At 39.3% G+C, this 17,767-nt stretch overlaps 4 protein-coding genes and 3 long non-coding RNA genes across 7 annotated transcripts; 2 read left to right on the top strand and 5 right to left on the bottom strand.

Annotated features, from left to right (window-relative positions):
• Positions 1–954: 954 nt before the first annotated feature.
• On the bottom strand, positions 955–2,015 carry LOC124194882 (neprilysin-3-like). The gene is made up of 5 exons (XM_046589274.1): positions 1,939–2,015; positions 1,588–1,859; positions 1,355–1,513; positions 1,207–1,283; positions 955–1,142 (listed from the first exon to the last, which is right to left on the bottom strand). The coding sequence occupies exons 1-5, from the start codon at positions 1,940–1,942 to the stop codon at positions 1,043–1,045; spliced, it is 612 nt and encodes a 203-aa protein (XP_046445230.1). The 5' UTR covers positions 1,943–2,015; the 3' UTR covers positions 955–1,042.
• Positions 2,016–2,978: 963 nt separating this feature from the next.
• Positions 2,979–4,112, top strand: LOC124194886. Its single transcript, XM_046589277.1, has 4 exons — positions 2,979–3,275; positions 3,347–3,412; positions 3,485–3,804; positions 3,873–4,112. The coding sequence occupies exons 1-3, from the start codon at positions 3,136–3,138 to the stop codon at positions 3,771–3,773; spliced, it is 495 nt and encodes a 164-aa protein (XP_046445233.1). The 5' UTR covers positions 2,979–3,135; the 3' UTR covers positions 3,774–3,804; positions 3,873–4,112.
• Positions 4,113–4,304: 192 nt separating this feature from the next.
• LOC124194892 lies at positions 4,305–5,171 on the bottom strand. Its single transcript, XR_006875074.1, has 2 exons — positions 5,000–5,171; positions 4,305–4,929 (listed from the first exon to the last, which is right to left on the bottom strand). It is a non-coding gene; the product is annotated as an uncharacterized LOC124194892 (long non-coding RNA).
• A 1,631-nt stretch (positions 5,172–6,802) lies between these two features.
• LOC124194880 (neprilysin-3-like) lies at positions 6,803–8,471 on the bottom strand. Its single transcript, XM_046589272.1, has 6 exons — positions 8,214–8,471; positions 7,787–8,150; positions 7,436–7,707; positions 7,203–7,361; positions 7,055–7,131; positions 6,803–6,990 (listed from the first exon to the last, which is right to left on the bottom strand). Exons 2-6 carry the CDS (start codon positions 7,827–7,829, stop codon positions 6,891–6,893), a joined length of 651 nt encoding a protein of 216 aa, XP_046445228.1. The 5' UTR covers positions 7,830–8,150; positions 8,214–8,471; the 3' UTR covers positions 6,803–6,890.
• Positions 8,472–8,799: 328 nt separating this feature from the next.
• On the top strand, positions 8,800–10,048 carry LOC124194889. The gene is made up of 4 exons (XR_006875071.1): positions 8,800–9,126; positions 9,198–9,263; positions 9,336–9,655; positions 9,724–10,048. It is a non-coding gene; the product is annotated as an uncharacterized LOC124194889 (long non-coding RNA).
• A 111-nt stretch (positions 10,049–10,159) lies between these two features.
• LOC124194891 lies at positions 10,160–11,547 on the bottom strand. Its single transcript, XR_006875073.1, has 3 exons — positions 11,166–11,547; positions 10,855–11,098; positions 10,160–10,784 (listed from the first exon to the last, which is right to left on the bottom strand). It is a non-coding gene; the product is annotated as an uncharacterized LOC124194891 (long non-coding RNA).
• A 1,114-nt stretch (positions 11,548–12,661) lies between these two features.
• On the bottom strand, positions 12,662–16,956 carry LOC124194868 (neprilysin-3-like). The gene is made up of 15 exons (XM_046589253.1): positions 16,660–16,956; positions 16,134–16,325; positions 15,939–16,072; positions 15,656–15,860; positions 15,478–15,588; positions 14,930–15,372; positions 14,630–14,863; positions 14,232–14,543; positions 13,979–14,155; positions 13,783–13,892; positions 13,646–13,710; positions 13,295–13,566; positions 13,062–13,220; positions 12,914–12,990; positions 12,662–12,849 (listed from the first exon to the last, which is right to left on the bottom strand). The coding sequence occupies exons 2-15, from the start codon at positions 16,282–16,284 to the stop codon at positions 12,750–12,752; spliced, it is 2,550 nt and encodes an 849-aa protein (XP_046445209.1). The 5' UTR covers positions 16,285–16,325; positions 16,660–16,956; the 3' UTR covers positions 12,662–12,749.
• Between the last annotated feature and the right edge of the window lie 811 nt (positions 16,957–17,767).

Raw genomic sequence — 17,767 nt, 5'->3', positions numbered from 1 at the left:
AGTCTCTAGTGTATCTAGGCATTTTTATTTAAACAAATTTTTAGTTTAAGGAATTTAAAAAAATTTAATTCAGTTACGTGAGGAGATAAAAAAAATAACTACACCATTTCATTATATAGTTTATGACTGATTAAAGCAATTCTATAAGAGAAAGGGTGGGTGAGTCGGATAGGGCGTCTGTTGGTAATCCGCAGACTCGTGTTCGGTTCCCACACCCGAGTACCTTAACCAGGTAAGTAAATAATTGCATGTGGCAAGTGTGCTGCAATGAAAGGACGGAAACCCGCTAACGACAAAAAGGTTCTAGATTTCTGAAATGATGAGTCGCGGAATAACTCTATGACTTTGATTGGACTTCTAGGCTTCTGGTCTAATGCGTTGAAATGGCACAGTCTGGTGTCCCTTTCCAGTGCACAAAATTTTTTACATCTGAAACTTTTCTAAACATTTGTTACTTTAGTGCAGACAAATTATGGTTTTCTAAAGTCTAGGTAGCATTCACTTAACTTCACAATTAAAAAATTAAAAAAAAAAACAACACACTAAAATGACTAAATCCATCTGGTGGCAAACATTCTGAGGGCCAATTGTGTAGTCCATGGTGTAGTCAAACAAAACGCGAAATGCCGATGCATTTACCTGTATTTTCAAGTGACCTGCACGCACATACATATATTATACAAGAAACCTATACACTCGCTCACCGCGTGATTATAACAGTTCGACAGAGAGAAATAGACAAGAAATTCTTGGGGATGAATGAAGAAAAAAAATATTTTCAAACCGACGCCAAAGCGGGAGAGAATTGTACACGTTCACAGATAGAGCTCAGAGCGGATGACAGAATAACTGAATGTAAAAATCTCAAGTAAAATGAATAATAATAATATCTGAAATCTGACATCTGGATTCGCTTCCCTCACCCCGAACGACGGTAATAACAGGGCGTAGTTGAAATGAAATTTTCTATTTACATAGGAGGATGATTGTAATCACAAATTAAATGATCTAGGTATATCAAACTCGGTCCTGAGAAGAGCGTCTACCAGACGGAGCATTTCGTTTTGGGGTTGAGACGCGAACCCACCGGGCAGTTGAAAATTCGCCCGTAATCCGGCAAGTTCATCATGAAACCGTTGACTCTATTTCATTATAAATTATGTGTGTTAATAACACATCAAATATCCGTCAACTCAAGTCTATTACCTATCGTGTGGCGGAGCGTGTTCGTCCATACCGAGAATCAGAGCGTACGCTTGCGGAGTAATCAGGGCACAGTAGGCCTACAATATTAAAATTGCAATATTTTGTAGAATAATTCGTTTAAAAAAATCTATTCATTTCTATACGTTACCTGAGCGGCGTTGATCAGCATGATTTGCTCGTGAGTATAATTCAAGCCGGGTAGATTAGCTGCGGGTGACTCGCGGTCCATTCTAGCCCGTGTTGCAACAATGGCTTTAATGGCTCCCAAATCTGCGACATTCTCGTTTAAAGTCAACTCTCCATCCACCTGATATTTTGGATTAAAATTTAAAAAAAAACTCGATTGAAACTCAGGAAATCAATGAATGTACCAGCACTCACCTTGAGAACGACGCTTTTCCCGTTGATTAAATACTCGGTCCGGAAGGCGCTGGAGAACTGATTGCTCATGCAATTCATTTTCTGTTGGAATTTCAGTTGTGAAGGTGGACTGAGAAGATTGCGTCGGACGCCGTCTTCGTCAAACTCGACGCCGGAATTATCGAAACCGTGCATGATTTCGTGAGCGACGATGAACCCAAGAGTGCCTAGACCGAGATAGCTGGGCGTCTTCAACGAAAAGAGCGGGTCGTGTAACAGTCCAAGTGGCAGCACTGTTTAATTAAAACAATTAAATTAATCCAAAAGAATTTTTAATGATGCCGGAAATTATAATAATGCGCTGGAACTCACCCATGCTGTTGAAATATTGCAGGTAAAAAGCGTTGGTAACCTTCGATGGAACGACACATATCGATGATCCAAGTTTGTATAAGAGAACCACAGGTTTTCATGATGATGTAGGAAATTTCCTACAAGGTCCAACACATTGCTTCTTCCAATTTATTTCAATACTCAACTTCCTAGAGATGTCTTCCAAATCAACCCATTGCAAAATTTAGTTTGAAGATTTAACTTTCTTGTCGTCAGAAATTGTACAGGTAAGTTTTGAAGAATTAATTTCCAACGCCAGCTGTTTTGAGGAGTCCAAAAGCTTGTTCAGTTGTTTGCCGTAACAAGCTACTTCAGATATTTCTTTCAGCTTTTTTATGTCCTGTTCCATTTCAATTATTAGAAAAAACTTTCTTGTTGTGTGTCTAAAATATACAGTCAATACCTGAACAGATACTGGAATTGAGATGACTCCAAGATTTTCAATTTTCAGAGGATTCAAAGTTATTGCATCCGTAAGCAACAGTTTTTACCACATGCAAAGTCAACTTCCACCTCTTTGTTCTCAAGTCTCACAGCTTTAAATAGGTGATCCTTCACAGCAGGCACGCTACTTTGGCAGGCACGAAAAAACCCTTTTTCTAAGATGGTGTGTTCCTCATGCATATTTTTGTGATATTGGCTGGAGCAGCATATATGAAGTCTTACATCATCAAAATTATGTGCCACCCTTTACAAATTTTGGTGTTCTGCTTGTTACCTCCATCACATAAAACTTTTCAAACATTGAGACTAGGCACTTGAAAAAGTCAAAAAGGATAAATTTATGTTACTATTAAAGTATCATTTTGTGACACAATTTATGCAGATAATAATGATTACTTCAGTGTGAGAAGAATTACATGTGTAGGAGTGTAGTTAAACTTCTAATAAATATGTAAAGTCTAAAGTCACTTTCGAGCAGCCATATGTTGTCAATTTTCGACAGGTGAGGTTGGGCCATCTATCTACTATTTCTGTAAAGACTATGAGTTTTAGCTACGCGCCACCTATTAATACTGAATAGCAGCTATTCAGTTTACCAGCAGTGCACAGTAGAGTACACCAGGAGCAATTATAGTTTGAATTCAAAAGTCAAATCAAAGTGAACATTATATTCTCTAATCATTTTAGTTTGTTTTATCACATTTTTATCAGTTTTATTATCACAAATTTAAAATGAAGCCACAGTGTCAAGATCTAAGGGTGAAGTTGAACCTAATGAGACAACTTAAGTGTCAAAAACTGAAGAGTCAAGTGTTCATTGTCTCTCTCCCAAGTACTTCAGTGGAACAAATTAAACTGAATCAACTATATGGGTAATATAACATGATCTGCTGTAACACATTGCACTTTTTTCAACATTAAGTCATTTAATTTTATTCAACAGGGTACCCATACAATGCAGAGACTTTAGCAATAGTAAGGCAACAAGAGAAAAACCTCCGTTTCATGGGTACAAAAGTGTTATTCTATATTGTATATTTTGAATGATTTTTACACTCACATTTTAATGTTTTTTTTTAAGGAAGAAGCAAAAAGTGAGATACAGTCACAAAAAAGATCTGTTGAAAAAATACCGGCAAACAATGCAGGCTTCCAGATGCAGTGACTTGAAAGTGAGACCTAATCACTCAAGAAAAGACGGTTTCATCTTGGAACACGACAATTCCTGGCCGATCTTCGTAGAGGAAGAGGGAGTCATGTCCCTCAGGGAGCTCTGCGTTTTAGCTGCTCAAAGAAACTTTCGACAACTGCAAGCAGAGATTAAGGAACTACCCTTCGAACTCCAATGGGATATCTACCAAAATTTTTAGTAATTTAGTCTACCAGAATCTTAAAATTCAGGTAGCCTGTTTTATATCTCTCCAAATCTTTATCAGTAAATCTAATAAAACTGTTTCATTTTTTAACAGGAATGGTCTCTAGTCTCTATTGGAAAATAATCTCTTCATCAAAATTCGACCACAAGCATCGATACACCAACTGCAACTTAATCTACTGACCTCTGCCCTTCTGACTAGTCAATTAAAACATTTTTTATCCAAGTATGAAAGTTTACGGATTTAGTATATCGATTCCTTCCTCCTTAAAGTTACTCTTTATCGTTGGATGTAAATTTGTTTTCCTATTTGTTGGTTTATTGAATTTTTTTAAAACTTTGAATGTGTTGGCTTTGGAATAGTTAGGGCTTACTTTTGCTGTCATTTAATATAAAGCACCAAATTTAAACTGTTTCGGATTCGTATTTATTTACCAAAGACGTAACGAAATTCAGGTTCGATTTGGCATTAAGTCGAAAATAATCAAAATCTTTTATAGCTAGTTATCATTAATGTAATGATGCCAATAGGTTGTTGGAAATGTATTGAAATACACTATTTGCATTTAAATGATACACAGAATACATTCTTATTCTGGAACAGTTGCTCAACTGCATTTAAAGTTTCTTAATAACAGCTAGCAGTCCAGTTCGAATCACTCGGATCTTTGCTATCAATAAAACCGTCATATCCCATTCGGAAGGTGAGGAAAATGAGTCCCGTCGACAACTTTGAGGAGATTGGAACATATAGGTGAAAACTGGGCTGCATATCATTCTCACTGCTATGCATTTCCTTTAACAGTGAATACAAAACACAGTGCCAGGAAGTTTACATGGCTGACACCTATAATTTGCACAATGCAGTCACGAGGTTGTGATGGGTGAGCATGACTCTCTTAGGCAAACCCTTCGTCTCGCTGGAAATGGCATAGTGGCAAGGTCTTCAAAGACATTAACGGAGACTGATGGGAACGTCCTGGACTCACCAGACTTGAGAACTGAATGCCACTGCGAACGCACTTTATTTGAACTATCGACGAGGGGAGTTTTGTACTCTGTTTTGTCAAGTTGGGAAAGTAATGAAACGAATTCCAGTGTGCAAATCCACAAACCAGCATTGTTTATGCTAGAAACATGCTTGAGCTCTCCTATAGTTGAATATAAGAAGTTCTCTGTTATTTAGTCTAACTAGAATAGTAGAAAAATTTTAATACATACGGGGAGTATAGACAGGGTTAATCAGTGAAATGAATGCCCCAACTCGGTTTACAGCTAGCAGTGTAACTACAAATTCAATAGAATTAGGTTGTGCCATGGCAACACAATGACCACGCTTGACAAGTCCTGAAGTTTGGAGACCCGCAGCCAGACAATTAACATCATGGATTAAATCTCCGTAAGTGAACTCCAGGGAGACTTCAGGTCTTCTTCATACTGCACTTCACCCTTTTGCTAACGAGTGCTGTTAAGAAAACCAGGAAAATTTGTTAATTACAATACTTGATTGAAATATCCTCAATGTACGTTACCCTTTTCCGTCATGATTCTTAAGTTGATGCAAGAAGAATCTGATATGAACGACTCGTCCGTTATGTATCACAGTTCATTTTTGGTGGGATACAAACAAAGGCTGGTGGGAGGGTTACTACGTTTTTACGCTCTACGGTCACAAGAAGGGTGAACCAAACTTGGTATTCGGGAATCAGTTCAAGGACGCAATAGCACGTCAGAGATATATAAATAGGAAACGTTTTTTTAAAGCTCTCGGTAGCTGCGGGCGTTTAAAAGTCGTTTGTTTACTTTCCATCATCAACAAGTTGAACGACATCTAGTAACAGATATTGAAACTAAAATTTGAAAGTTCTTCTCGAGCCACCTAGTGCCAGACTGCCAGTGCGAGTGCGAATTCAAAGCGAAACTAAAAACTAGCTTCGTGAAAGCATTTAAATAAATAATCGTGCACCATAGGGTCCAAGATTAAGTAATAGGGAGTACTAGCACTAGTAATTACCAGTAAGTTGTCGCCATCATCATCCTTTGTAGGCAATGGAAAAGATAGTGTAGTCTAGTCTCTAGTGTATCTAGGCATTTTTATTTAAACAAATTTTTAGTTTAAGGAATTTAAAAAAATTTAATTCAGTTACGTGAGGAGATAAAAAAAATAACTACACCATTTCATTATATAGTTTATGACTGATTAAAGCAATTCTATAAGAGAAAGGGTGGGTGAGTCGGATAGGGCGTCTGTTGGTAATCCGCAGACTCGTGTTCGGTTCCCACACCCGAGTACCTTAACCAGGTAAGTAAATAATTGCATGTGGCAAGTGTGCTGCAATGAAAGGACGGAAACCCGCTAACGACAAAAAGGTTCTAGATTTCTGAAATGATGAGTCGCGGAATAACTCTATGACTTTGATTGGACTTCTAGGCTTCTGGTCTAATGCGTTGAAATGGCACAGTCTGGTGTCCCTTTCCAGTGCACAAAATTTTTTACATCTGAAACTTTTCTAAACATTTGTTACTTTAGTGCAGACAAATTATGGTTTTCTAAAGTCTAGGTAGCATTCACTTAACTTCACAATTAAAAAATTAAAAAAAAAACCAACACACTAAAATGACTAAATCCATCTGGTGGCAAACATTCTGAGGGCCAATTGTGTAGTCCATGGTGTAGTCAAACAAAACGCGAAATGCCGATGCATTTACCTGTATTTTCAAGTGACCTGCACGCACATACATATATTATACAAGAAACCTATACACTCGCTCACCGCGTGATTATAACAGTTCGACAGAGAGAAATAGACAAGAAATTCTTGGGGATGAATGAAGAAAAAAAATATTTTCAAACCGACGCCAAAGCGGGAGAGAATTGTACACGTTCACAGATAGAGCTCAGAGCGGATGACAGAATAACTGAATGTAAAAATCTCAAGTAAAATGAATAATAATAATATCTGAAATCTGACATCTGGATTCGCTTCCCTCACCCCGAACGACGGTAATAACAGGGCGTAGTTGAAATGAAATTTTCTATTTACATAGGAGGATGATTGTAATCACAAATTAAATGATCTAGGTATATCAAACTCGGTCCTGAGAAGAGCGTCTACCAGACGGAGCATTTCGTTTTGGGGTTGAGACGCGAACCCACCGGGCAGTTGAAAATTCGCCCGTAATCCGGCAAGTTCATCATGAAACCGTTGACTCTATTTCATTATAAATTATGTGTGTTAATAACACATCAAATATCCGTCAACTCAAGTCTATTACCTATCGTGTGGCGGAGCGTGTTCGTCCATACCGAGAATCAGAGCGTACGCTTGCGGAGTAATCAGGGCACAGTAGGCCTACAATATTAAAATTGCAATATTTTGTAGAATAATTCGTTTAAAAAAATCTATTCATTTCTATACGTTACCTGAGCGGCGTTGATCAGCATGATTTGCTCGTGAGTATAATTCAAGCCGGGTAGATTAGCTGCGGGTGACTCGCGGTCCATTCTAGCCCGTGTTGCAACAATGGCTTTAATGGCTCCCAAATCTGCGACATTCTCGTTTAAAGTCAACTCTCCATCCACCTGATATTTTGGATTAAAATTTAAAAAAAAACTCGATTGAAACTCAGGAAATCAATGAATGTACCAGCACTCACCTTGAGAACGACGCTTTTCCCGTTGATTAAATACTCGGTCCGGAAGGCGCTGGAGAACTGATTGCTCATGCAATTCATTTTCTGTTGGAATTTCAGTTGTGAAGGTGGACTGAGAAGATTGCGTCGGACGCCGTCTTCGTCAAACTCGACGCCGGAATTATCGAAACCGTGCATGATTTCGTGAGCGACGATGAACCCAAGAGTGCCTAGACCGAGATAGCTGGGCGTCTTCAACGAAAAGAGCGGGTCGTGTAACAGTCCAAGTGGCAGCACTGTTTAATTAAAACAATTAAATTAATCCAAAAGTATTTTTAATGATGCTGGAAATTATAATAATGCGCTGGAACTCACCCATGCTGTTGAAATATTGCAGGTAAAAAGCGTTGGTAACCATCGATGGAACGACACATATCGATGATCCAAGTTTGTATAAGAGAACCACAGGTTTTCATGATGATGTAGGAAATTTCCTACAAGGTCCAACACATTGCTTCTTCCAATTTATTATATCAATCCTCAACTTCCTAGAGATGTCTTCCAAATCAACCCATTGCGAAATTTAGTTTGAAGATTTAACTTTCTTGTCGTCAGAAATTGTACAGGTAAGTTTTGAAGAATTAATTTCCAACGCCAGCTGTTTTGAGGAGTCCAAAAGCTTGTTCAGTTGTTTGCCGTAACAAGCTACTTCAGATATTTCTTTCAGCTTTTTTATGTCCTGTTCCATTTCAATTATTAGAAAAAACTTTCTTGTTGTGTGTCTAAAATATACAGTCAATACCTGAACAGATACTGGAATTGAGATGACTCCAAGATTTTCAATTTTCAGAGGATTCAAAGTTATTGCATCCGTAAGCAACAGTTTTTACCACATGCAAAGTCAACTTCCACCTCTTTGTTCTCAAGTCTCACAGCTTTAAATAGGTGATCCTTCACAGCAGGCACGCTACTTTGGCAGGCACGAAAAAACCCTTTTTCTAAGATGGTGTGTTCCTCATGCATATTTTTGTGATATTGGCTGGAGCAGCATATATGAAATCTTACATCATCAAAATTATGTGCCACCCTTTACAAATTTTGGTGTTCTGCTTGTTACCTCCATCACATAAAACTTTTCAAACATTGAGACTAGGCACTTGAAAAAGTCAAAAAGGATAAATTTATGTTACTATTAAAGTATCATTTTGTGACACAATTTATGCAGATAATAATGATTACTTCAGTGTGAGAAGAATTACATGTGTAGGACTTAGGAGTGTAGTTAAACTTCTAATAAATATGTAAAGTCACTTTCGAGCAGCCATATGTTGTCAATTTTCGACAGGTGAGGTTGGGCCATCTATCTACTATTTCTGTAAAGACTATGAGTTTTAGCTACGCGCCACCTATTAATACTGAATAGCAGCTATTCAGTTTACCAGCAGTGCACAGTAGAGTACACCAGGAGCAATTATAGTTTGAATTCAAAAGTCAAATCAAAGTGAACATTATATTCTCTAATCATTTTAGTTTGTTTTATCACATTTTTATCAGTTTTATTATCACAAATTTAAAATGAAGCCACAGTGTCAAGATCTAAGGGTGAAGTTGAACCTAATGAGACAACTTAAGTGTCAAAAACTGAAGAGTCAAGTGTTCATTGTCTCTCTCCCAAGTACTTCAGTGGAACAAATTAAACTGAATCAACTATATGGGTAATATAACATGATCTGCTGTAACACATTGCACTTTTTTCAACATTAAGTCATTTAATTTTATTCAACAGGGTACCCATACAATGCAGAGACTTTAGCAATAGTAAGGCAACAAGAGAAAAACCTCCGTTTCATGGGTACAAAAGTGTTATTCTATATTGTATATTTTGAATGATTTTTACACTCACATTTTAATGTTTTTTTTTAAGGAAGAAGCAAAACGTGAGATACAGTCACAAAAAAGATCTGTTGAAAAAATACCGGCAAACAATGCAGGCTTCCAGATGCAGTGACTTGAAAGTGAGACCTAACCACTCAAGAAACGACGGTTTCATCTTGGAACACGACAATTCCTGGCCGATCTTCGTAGAGGAAGAGGGAGTCATGTCCCTCAGGGAGCTCTGCGTTTTAGCTGCTCAAAGAAACTTTCGACAACTGCAAGCAGAGATTAAGGAACTACCCTTCGAACTCCAATGGGATATCTACCAAAATTTTTAGTAATTTAGTCTACCAGAATCTTAAAATTCAGGTAGCCTGTTTTATATCTCTCCAAATCTTTATCAGTAAATCTAATAAAACTGTTTCATTTTTTAACAGGAATGGTCTCTAGTCTCTATTGGAAAATAATCTCTTCATCAAAATTTGACCACAAGCATCGATACACCAACTGCAACTTATAATATCTACTGACCTCTGCCTTTCTGACTAGTCAATTAAAAAAATTTTTATCCAAGTATGAAAGTTTACGGATTTAGTATATCGATTCCTTCCTCCTTAAAGTTACTCTTTATCGTTGGATGTAAATTTGTTTTCCTATTTGTTGGTTTATTGAAATTTTTTAAAACTTTTAATGTGTTGGCTTTGGAATAGTTAGGGCTTACTTTTGCTGTCATTTAATATAAAGCACCAAATTTAAACTGTTTCGGATTCGTATTTATTTACCAAAGACGTAACGAAATTCAGGTTCGATTTGGCATTAAGTCGAAAATAATCAAAATCTTTTATAGCTAGTTATCATTAATGTAATGATGCCAATAGGTTGTTGGAAATGTATTGAAATACACTATTTGCATTTAAATGATACACAGAATACATTCTTATTCTGGAACAGTTGCTCAACTGCATTTAAAGTTTCTTAATAACAGCTAGCAGTCCAGTTCGAATCACTCGGATCTTTGCTATCAATAAAACCGTCATATCCCATTCGGAAGGTGAGGAAAATGAGTCCCGTCGACAACTTTGAGGAGATTGGAACATATAGGTGAAAACTGGGCTGCATATCATTCTCACTGCTATGCATTTCCTTTAACAGTGAATACAAAACACAGTGCCAGGAAGTTTACATGGCTGACACCTATAATTTGCACAATGCAGTCACGAGGTTGTGATGGGTGAGCATGACTCTCTTAGGCAAACCCTTCGTCTCGCTGGAAATGGCATAGTGGCAAGGTCTTCAAAGACATTAACGGAGACTGATGGGAACGTCCTGGACTCACCAGACTTGAGAACTGAATGCCACTGCGAACGCACTTTATTTGAACTATCGACGAGGGGAGTTTTGTACTCTGTTTTGTCAAGTTGGGAAAGTAATGAAATGAATTCCAGTGTGCAAATCCACAAACCAGCATTGTTTATGCTAGAAACATGCTTGAGCTCTCCTATAGTTGAATATAAGAAGTTCTCTGTTTTTTAGTCTAACTAGAATAGTAGAAAAATTTTAATACATACGGGGAGTATAGACAGGGTTAATCAGTGAAATGAATGCCCCAACTCGGTTTACAGCTAGCAGTGTAACTACAAATTCAATAGAATTAGGTTGTGCCATGGCAACACAATGACCACGCTTGACAAGTCCTGAAGTTTGGAGACCCGCAGCCAGACAATTAACATCATGGATTAAATCTCCATAAGTGAACTCCAGGGAGACTTCAGGTCTTCTTCATACTGCACTTCACCCTTTTGCTAACGAGTGCTGTTAAGAAAACCAGGAAAATTTGTTAATTACAATACTTGATTGAAATATCCTCAATGTACGTTACCCTTTTCCGTCATGATTCTTAAGTTGATGCAAGAAGAATCTGATATGAACGCCTCGTCCGTTATGTATCACAGTTCATTTTTGGTGGGATACAAACAAAGGCTGGAGGGAGGGTTACTACGTTTTTACGCTCTACGGTCACAAGAAGGGTGAACCAAACTTGGTATTCGGGAATCAGTTCAAGGACGCAATAGCACGTCAGAGATATATAAATAGGAAATGTTTTTTTAAAAAGCTCTCGGTAGCTGCGGGCGTTTAAAAGTCGTTTGTTTACTTTCCATCATCAACAAGTTGAACGACATCTAGTAACAGATATTGAAACTAAAATTTGAAAGTTCTTCTCGAGCCACCTAGTGCCAGACTGCAAGTGCGAGTGCGAAAATTCAAAGCGAAACTAAAAACTAGCTTCGTGAAAGCATTTAAATAAATAATCGTGCACCATAGGGTCCAAGATTAAGTAATAGGGAGTACTAGCACTAGTAATTACCAGTAAGTTGTCGCCATCATCATCCTTTGTAGGCAATGGAAAAGATAGTGTAGTCTAGTCTCTAGTGTATCTAGGCATTTTTATTTAAACAAATTTTTAGTTTAAGGAATTTAAAAAAATTTAATTCAGTTACGTGAGGAGATAAAAAAAATAACTACACCATTTCATTATATAGTTTATGACTGATTAAAGCAATTCTATAAGAGAAAGGGTGGGTGAGTCGGATAGGGCGTCTGTTGGTAATCCGCAGACTCGTGTTCGGTTCCCACACCCGAGTACCTTAACCAGGTAAGTAAATAATTGCATGTGGCAAGTGTGCTGCAATGAAAGGACGGAAACCCGCTAACGACAAAAAGGTTCTAGATTTCTGAAATGATGAGTCGCGGAATAACTCTATGACTTTGATTGGACTTCTAGGCTTCTGGTCTAATGCGTTGAAATGGCACAGTCTGGTGTCCCTTTCCAGTGCACAAAATTTTTTACATCTGAAACTTTTCTAAACATTTGTTACTTTAGTGCAGACAAATTATGGTTTTCTAAAGTCTAGGTAGCATTCACTTAACTTCACAATTAAAAAATTAAAAAAAAAAACAACACACTAAAATGACTAAATCCATCTGGTGGCAAACATTCTGAGGGCCAATTGTGTAGTCCATGGTGTAGTCAAACAAAACGCGAAATGCCGATGCATTTACCTGTATTTTCAAGTGACCTGCACGCACATACATATATTATACAAGAAACCTATACACTCGCTCACCGCGTGATTATAACAGTTCGACAGAGAGAAATAGACAAGAAATTCTTGGGGATGAATGAAGAAAAAAAATATTTTCAAACCGACGCCAAAGCGGGAGAGAATTGTACACGTTCACAGATAGAGCTCAGAGCGGATGACAGAATAACTGAATGTAAAAATCTCAAGTAAAATGAATAATAATAATATCTGAAATCTGACATCTGGATTCGCTTCCCTCACCCCGAACGACGGTAATAACAGGGCGTAGTTGAAATGAAATTTTCTATTTACATAGGAGGATGATTGTAATCACAAATTAAATGATCTAGGTATATCAAACTCGGTCCTGAGAAGAGCGTCTACCAGACGGAGCATTTCGTTTTGGGGTTGAGACGCGAACCCACCGGGCAGTTGAAAATTCGCCCGTAATCCGGCAAGTTCATCATGAAACCGTTGACTCTATTTCATTATAAATTATGTGTGTTAATAACACATCAAATATCCGTCAACTCAAGTCTATTACCTATCGTGTGGCGGAGCGTGTTCGTCCATACCGAGAATCAGAGCGTACGCTTGCGGAGTAATCAGGGCACAGTAGGCCTACAATATTAAAATTGCAATATTTTGTAGAATAATTCGTTTAAAAAAATCTATTCATTTCTATACGTTACCTGAGCGGCGTTGATCAGCATGATTTGCTCGTGAGTATAATTCAAGCCGGGTAGATTAGCTGCGGGTGACTCGCGGTCCATTCTAGCCCGTGTTGCAACAATGGCTTTAATGGCTCCCAAATCTGCGACATTCTCGTTTAAAGTCAACTCTCCATCCACCTGATATTTTGGATTAAAATTTAAAAAAAAACTCGATTGAAACTCAGGAAATCAATGAATGTACCAGCACTCACCTTGAGAACGACGCTTTTCCCGTTGATTAAATACTCGGTCCGGAAGGCGCTGGAGAACTGATTGCTCATGCAATTCATTTTCTGTTGGAATTTCAGTTGTGAAGGTGGACTGAGAAGATTGCGTCGGACGCCGTCTTCGTCAAACTCGACGCCGGAATTATCGAAACCGTGCATGATTTCGTGAGCGACGATGAACCCAAGAGTGCCTAGACCGAGATAGCTGGGCGTCTTCAACGAAAAGAGCGGGTCGTGTAACAGTCCAAGTGGCAGCACTGTTTAATTAAAACAATTAAATTAATCCAAAAGTATTTTTAATGATGCTGGAAATTATAATAATGCGCTGGAACTCACCCATGCTGTTGAAATGTTGCAGGTAAAAAGCGTTGGCAATCATCGGATAAGCCAGCATTTGCCAACTATTTAAAAATATAAAGAAATTCAAAAAATTGTTAAGATGACCTTTAGCGTTTGATTGTTTTTATAATTACGTGACGGTCGTTTCGTCAACCGGTTTGAAATAAATGTCGAAAAAGTCACGCCGGAAGAGTCGGTACATTTGCCAGGTGCCCGCCACGAAATCCAGTCCATCAATATTGACCTTTAAGAGTTACTAATTAGCGCTGTATAGGTATAAATATAGATCTAGACTAGTAACATTGCAATAATGGATATATGATGCAATACCTGCGCCGCCATACTTTCGAGAAATGTTTGATTAAAGAAAATGGATGGGGCCACGACATTGGGTCGCAAATTACTAGCTTTGCTTAGGGCTTTCTGTTTGGTGATTGAGTCTGGCCAGCTGGATTGTTGAATCATCTCGACGACCGATTCTTTCAGAGCCACAAACATTTCTTCCGCCTTTAAAAATAAAAGAATTAACACAACAGTTAAAATCGGTCTCCAAATATACTGGAGTTGAATATTAAATTCATACTTTAACTCGGTAATTTTCCAGTTGGGCAGGTGTGAAATGATTGAGGTAGATACCACTGAGGACCTCGCCGAATCCCCCTTTGGCCGCCTGGATGCAAAACGACCATTTGTCCATCCCGGGCGGCGATTTGAAAAGTTCCAGCGCCAGATCGCGTACCACAAGCATCAGCAAACTATTGTGAATGATCCTAGGTTCCGTCGAGTTGACAATAGCCTGGATTTGATGAAGGATTTCCGGATAATGGACGACGACTGTCGTGTCCGAAGGGATGCTCTTCCCAAGCGATTCCCGGAACAAAACGGGCCAGTTGATCTAAATTGCAGCAAACAGAAATTTGAATCATTATTGTCACGGACCAAATAATTTCTCATCACGGAATGGCTCAGCCATTTCATTACGAATGCAAATTGCTGCTGAAGGAGATCGACGGTGAAGTAATTGAGGATCTTGGAGCTTTGCTGTTTAAGCTTTCGATCGCGATCGCTGGGCAGGAGCTGGTCGATGGAAGAGATGACTCGTCGGATGGCCGCCTCCTCCTTCCTGTAGTCACTCTGAACTGGGAAAGAGCTGAAAGCGCCAAGATCTTGCATAAGCCGGAAGGCTGCCGAAGCCCTGGCGTCTCTTGAGAATTGCTAATTACACCCGGAAAGCGAATTCAAATTATATACATCTCAAAATGAAATGTCAATCCAACATACTTGAATAGATTGCAGGAAATTGGCATCAGGTAGAAAGGAATCGATATCTTGCGTCGGATCGGCATTATTCAAGGCTTCCAGCATGGCCGGATCAGGGAATTCGTCGTGAATATCCGGCAATCCTTCGCCAATATTGACGAATTGCCTTTTAGTTCGACTGATGCGCTTGTCGATGTTGCGTTTGGAGCGGAGGGCGTCCAGCTCGTGGAGAAGATCGCGAGGAAGGGGCGAGTGAAATTGCGGAACAATTCCGCTCTGTCTGGGCAAAGAAATGCTCAGAACGTAGCGTGAAGTGTTGCGATCGTCGACCTGAACGACGAGGTCGAAAAGCGGAGCTCCGTTCACTTTCAGGATCTGGGCTATGAGATTCGTCAGGTCCCATTGGGCTGGGTCCCATTCGGCAGGTGCGGTAATGAGTCCAAGTTCGTCGACAACTTTTTTGACTGCATTTTCAAAAAGGTTCCAAGGTAAAAAACAAAGAATAAGACCGGGAATTCTAGACACAAACGGCATAGTAACTGGAGACAAAAGTGCGTGTCACAATTCACCGGAAGCGTGACGAACTTGCTCCTGGCGCTCGGCCATGCACGACGCGAAATAGTTGCGGACTTTGTCGTTGGCTTTGATTTCATCCGGTTTCGACGGACTTTCTAGCATCACTGTGTAATATAAAGGAATTGGTTGTGTTTAGTTGTTCAATTGAATAATTCAATTGATGTTATTTACATTTTAATTGGTGGTCGACCGAGGATTGGAGGTTCTCCAGAACCAAGACAACGTCTTTGCCGCCAGCTGTTCGGGCTTGCCTTTCGATCCATCCGCCGCAAGCGAATTTGGCCATATCGTCACAAGGATCGGCCGTTGGATCCAGGGCGGTAAGAATCCGGGCTGACGCTTCAACGCATTCCATCGTCACGCACATATCCGGCTCCTATTATACCCAAACGAAATTCAAATTTCAATTTTCCAAATAGGGACGAATAAAATCAAATAGTTTAGAAATGTATACCCGTGTCAGATTGCCCAATCCAGCGGGCAATGGAACGTCGTCTGTGACAATGAACGATTTATTGCCAGCCGTTAAGAGTCGATCCTCCAATCTCAGATAGATTTCAACCAAAACAATCATGGCCACAAAGAAACCTAGAAATATTGGACACATTTCAATTAGGTTCAAAGTATCAGATGTCGACGATAAACTTACCAATGAAAATGACTGCAATGGCTGTGAGGAGAAGTTTCTCGGGTAGAGTCCGTTGATTCCAACAGGCCATCCATCCGGAATTGAAATTGCCGGGAACCGTCGTGATTTCAGAGTCGGTAGTTTCAATGTCGACCGATTTGTTGGACGTCATCTCGGTCTGAATCTGTGCTGCTCTTCTCCTTGCCAGTCAATCTGATAATAATTGGTCAGTTCAACTTTTACCAGTCGTTCTGTGTATGTATGTGTATATTGAAAAACGTTAGGGAGGAAAACAGGAGATTATTGAGGTCACCGGGGCATAACGGATTTTTTGGTTTTTTGTTTCCCCATTTTAGTCACCCGTCTAGAAAGTGAGAGGATGATTTACCAACGACTAAAAAAACCCGCAGCTGCTTTTGTTCACAAATTTCGGTACTAATATACATTGACGAAAGTTCCGCGCCATGGACCCCGCAATGTCGATTGTTTTGCACTCGGCAATAATAATAAATGAGCACGGATATACTATACTGTAAAATCGACTTACCTGAGATTATATAAACTTCTTTTGAAAACAGGAAACAAGGTAAATATAGCGGGCGGATATAGTCCTTTGTTGCTTGTTCACTCTCTCTCTACTGGAACGATATAGCGCTATGGCTGCTTTATATATCTTCTGTGTATAGGTTGATGGTAAAGAGAGAACGTTCCTGTCGACCTGCTGGGACGACGTCAGAGTCGCGACTAACTGATGTTTGGGCTTTCTTAGTGACTTTAGCTGTTCCTCCGCCGTTGGCTGCCCGGGACTTTCTCCGCCAACCCACAAGGAACACAACACACAGCATACACAAGCACATATATAATCTAATGGTAGACATATAAGATATGTAACCCAAAAGCGTCTCTTGTTACGTTCAACTGGACAGCGGAGAAAGGAAACCTATCCCTGAAGGCATGAAAGTGCGTTACTTTCCCTAGCAAAAAATAAAAGCGTGTGGATATTTTTTATTCTGCACGATCAGCACAAAGAAAATAAACAAAAAAGGCAAAATGAAGAGAAAATGAAATTAAAGGGAGAGAGCAACGCGGTCCAACAAACTTTTGCTTTCTCCACCGCCATAATATACTAGCGCGTATACGTGTGTAGGTGGGTACTAGTCTACTGTTACATTCACGGTTGCATGTATAGGTGAGCATGTAGAAAACTTTTTTGTCACGCCATCGCTGCTGAACAATATGAAAATTGACTCGAGTTTGACTATCTATTGATCTCTCTCCATCATTTTCCCTATTCAATTCAATTCAATATAATATAGAAGGGGAAAAACAAACTAAATTGCGTCTGGCCAAATGCGGAAGTTGCGCGCGTTTTATTATATATTCGAACAAAATGCAAAGAATACAACCGAACTTTTGCGCGGAAGGCAGCAGCAGCAGCCGCACACTGCTAGCCTACATACAAATTTTTGAGGGAAAAACTTGTTATAGGTATACATAAAGGAATGAATAACAAAAGTCGTCTCATCATCACGGGAGGCTATTGCGCTGTTGCTGGCTGTTGCTGAGTGGTGCTCCTAATTTTTAGCGACACACAAGAGATATGGAGCGAGGTCGCCCAGTCTCGGCGACGATTGCCAACTCGTTAACGTTAGATT

The sequence above is a fragment of the Daphnia pulex genome, chromosome 5 (genome assembly GCF_021134715.1).
Source record: "Daphnia pulex isolate KAP4 chromosome 5, ASM2113471v1".
Classification (NCBI taxonomy): domain Eukaryota; kingdom Metazoa; phylum Arthropoda; class Branchiopoda; order Diplostraca; family Daphniidae; genus Daphnia; species Daphnia pulex.
This window is presented reverse-complemented; position numbering and strand designations above follow the sequence as displayed.

What these genes read in the sequence shown, in the direction of transcription:
- LOC124194886 (XM_046589277.1), top strand. Translation starts at nt 3,136, where the DNA reads ATGAAGCCACAGTGTCAAGATCTAAGGGTGAAGTTGAACCTAATGAGA. An exon ending in AAACTGAATCAACTATATGG is followed by an intron (nt 3,276 to 3,346) that starts GTAATATAACAT and finishes TTTATTCAACAG; the next exon opens with GGTACCCATACAATGCAGAG. An exon ending in GAAAAACCTCCGTTTCATGG is followed by an intron (nt 3,413 to 3,484) that starts GTACAAAAGTGT and finishes TTTTTTTTTAAG; the next exon opens with GAAGAAGCAAAAAGTGAGAT.
- LOC124194868 (XM_046589253.1), bottom strand. Translation starts at nt 16,284, where the DNA reads ATGACGTCCAACAAATCGGTCGACATTGAAACTACCGACTCTGAAATC. An exon ending in TTCAGCAGCAATTTGCATTC is followed by an intron (nt 14,544 to 14,629) that starts GTAATGAAATGG and finishes GCTGCAATTTAG; the next exon opens with ATCAACTGGCCCGTTTTGTT. An exon ending in TGCTGATCAACGCCGCTCAG is followed by an intron (nt 12,991 to 13,061) that starts GTAACGTATAGA and finishes TTAATATTGTAG; the next exon opens with GCCTACTGTGCCCTGATTAC.
- LOC124194880 (XM_046589272.1), bottom strand. Translation starts at nt 7,829, where the DNA reads ATGGTTACCAACGCTTTTTACCTGCAATATTTCAACAGCATGG. An exon ending in GGAAAAGCGTCGTTCTCAAG is followed by an intron (nt 7,362 to 7,435) that starts GTGAGTGCTGGT and finishes CCAAAATATCAG; the next exon opens with GTGGATGGAGAGTTGACTTT. An exon ending in TGCTGATCAACGCCGCTCAG is followed by an intron (nt 7,132 to 7,202) that starts GTAACGTATAGA and finishes TTAATATTGTAG; the next exon opens with GCCTACTGTGCCCTGATTAC.
- LOC124194882 (XM_046589274.1), bottom strand. An exon ending in GGAAAAGCGTCGTTCTCAAG is followed by an intron (nt 1,514 to 1,587) that starts GTGAGTGCTGGT and finishes CCAAAATATCAG; the next exon opens with GTGGATGGAGAGTTGACTTT. An exon ending in CACGCTCCGCCACACGATAG is followed by an intron (nt 1,143 to 1,206) that starts GTAATAGACTTG and finishes ATAATGAAATAG; the next exon opens with AGTCAACGGTTTCATGATGA.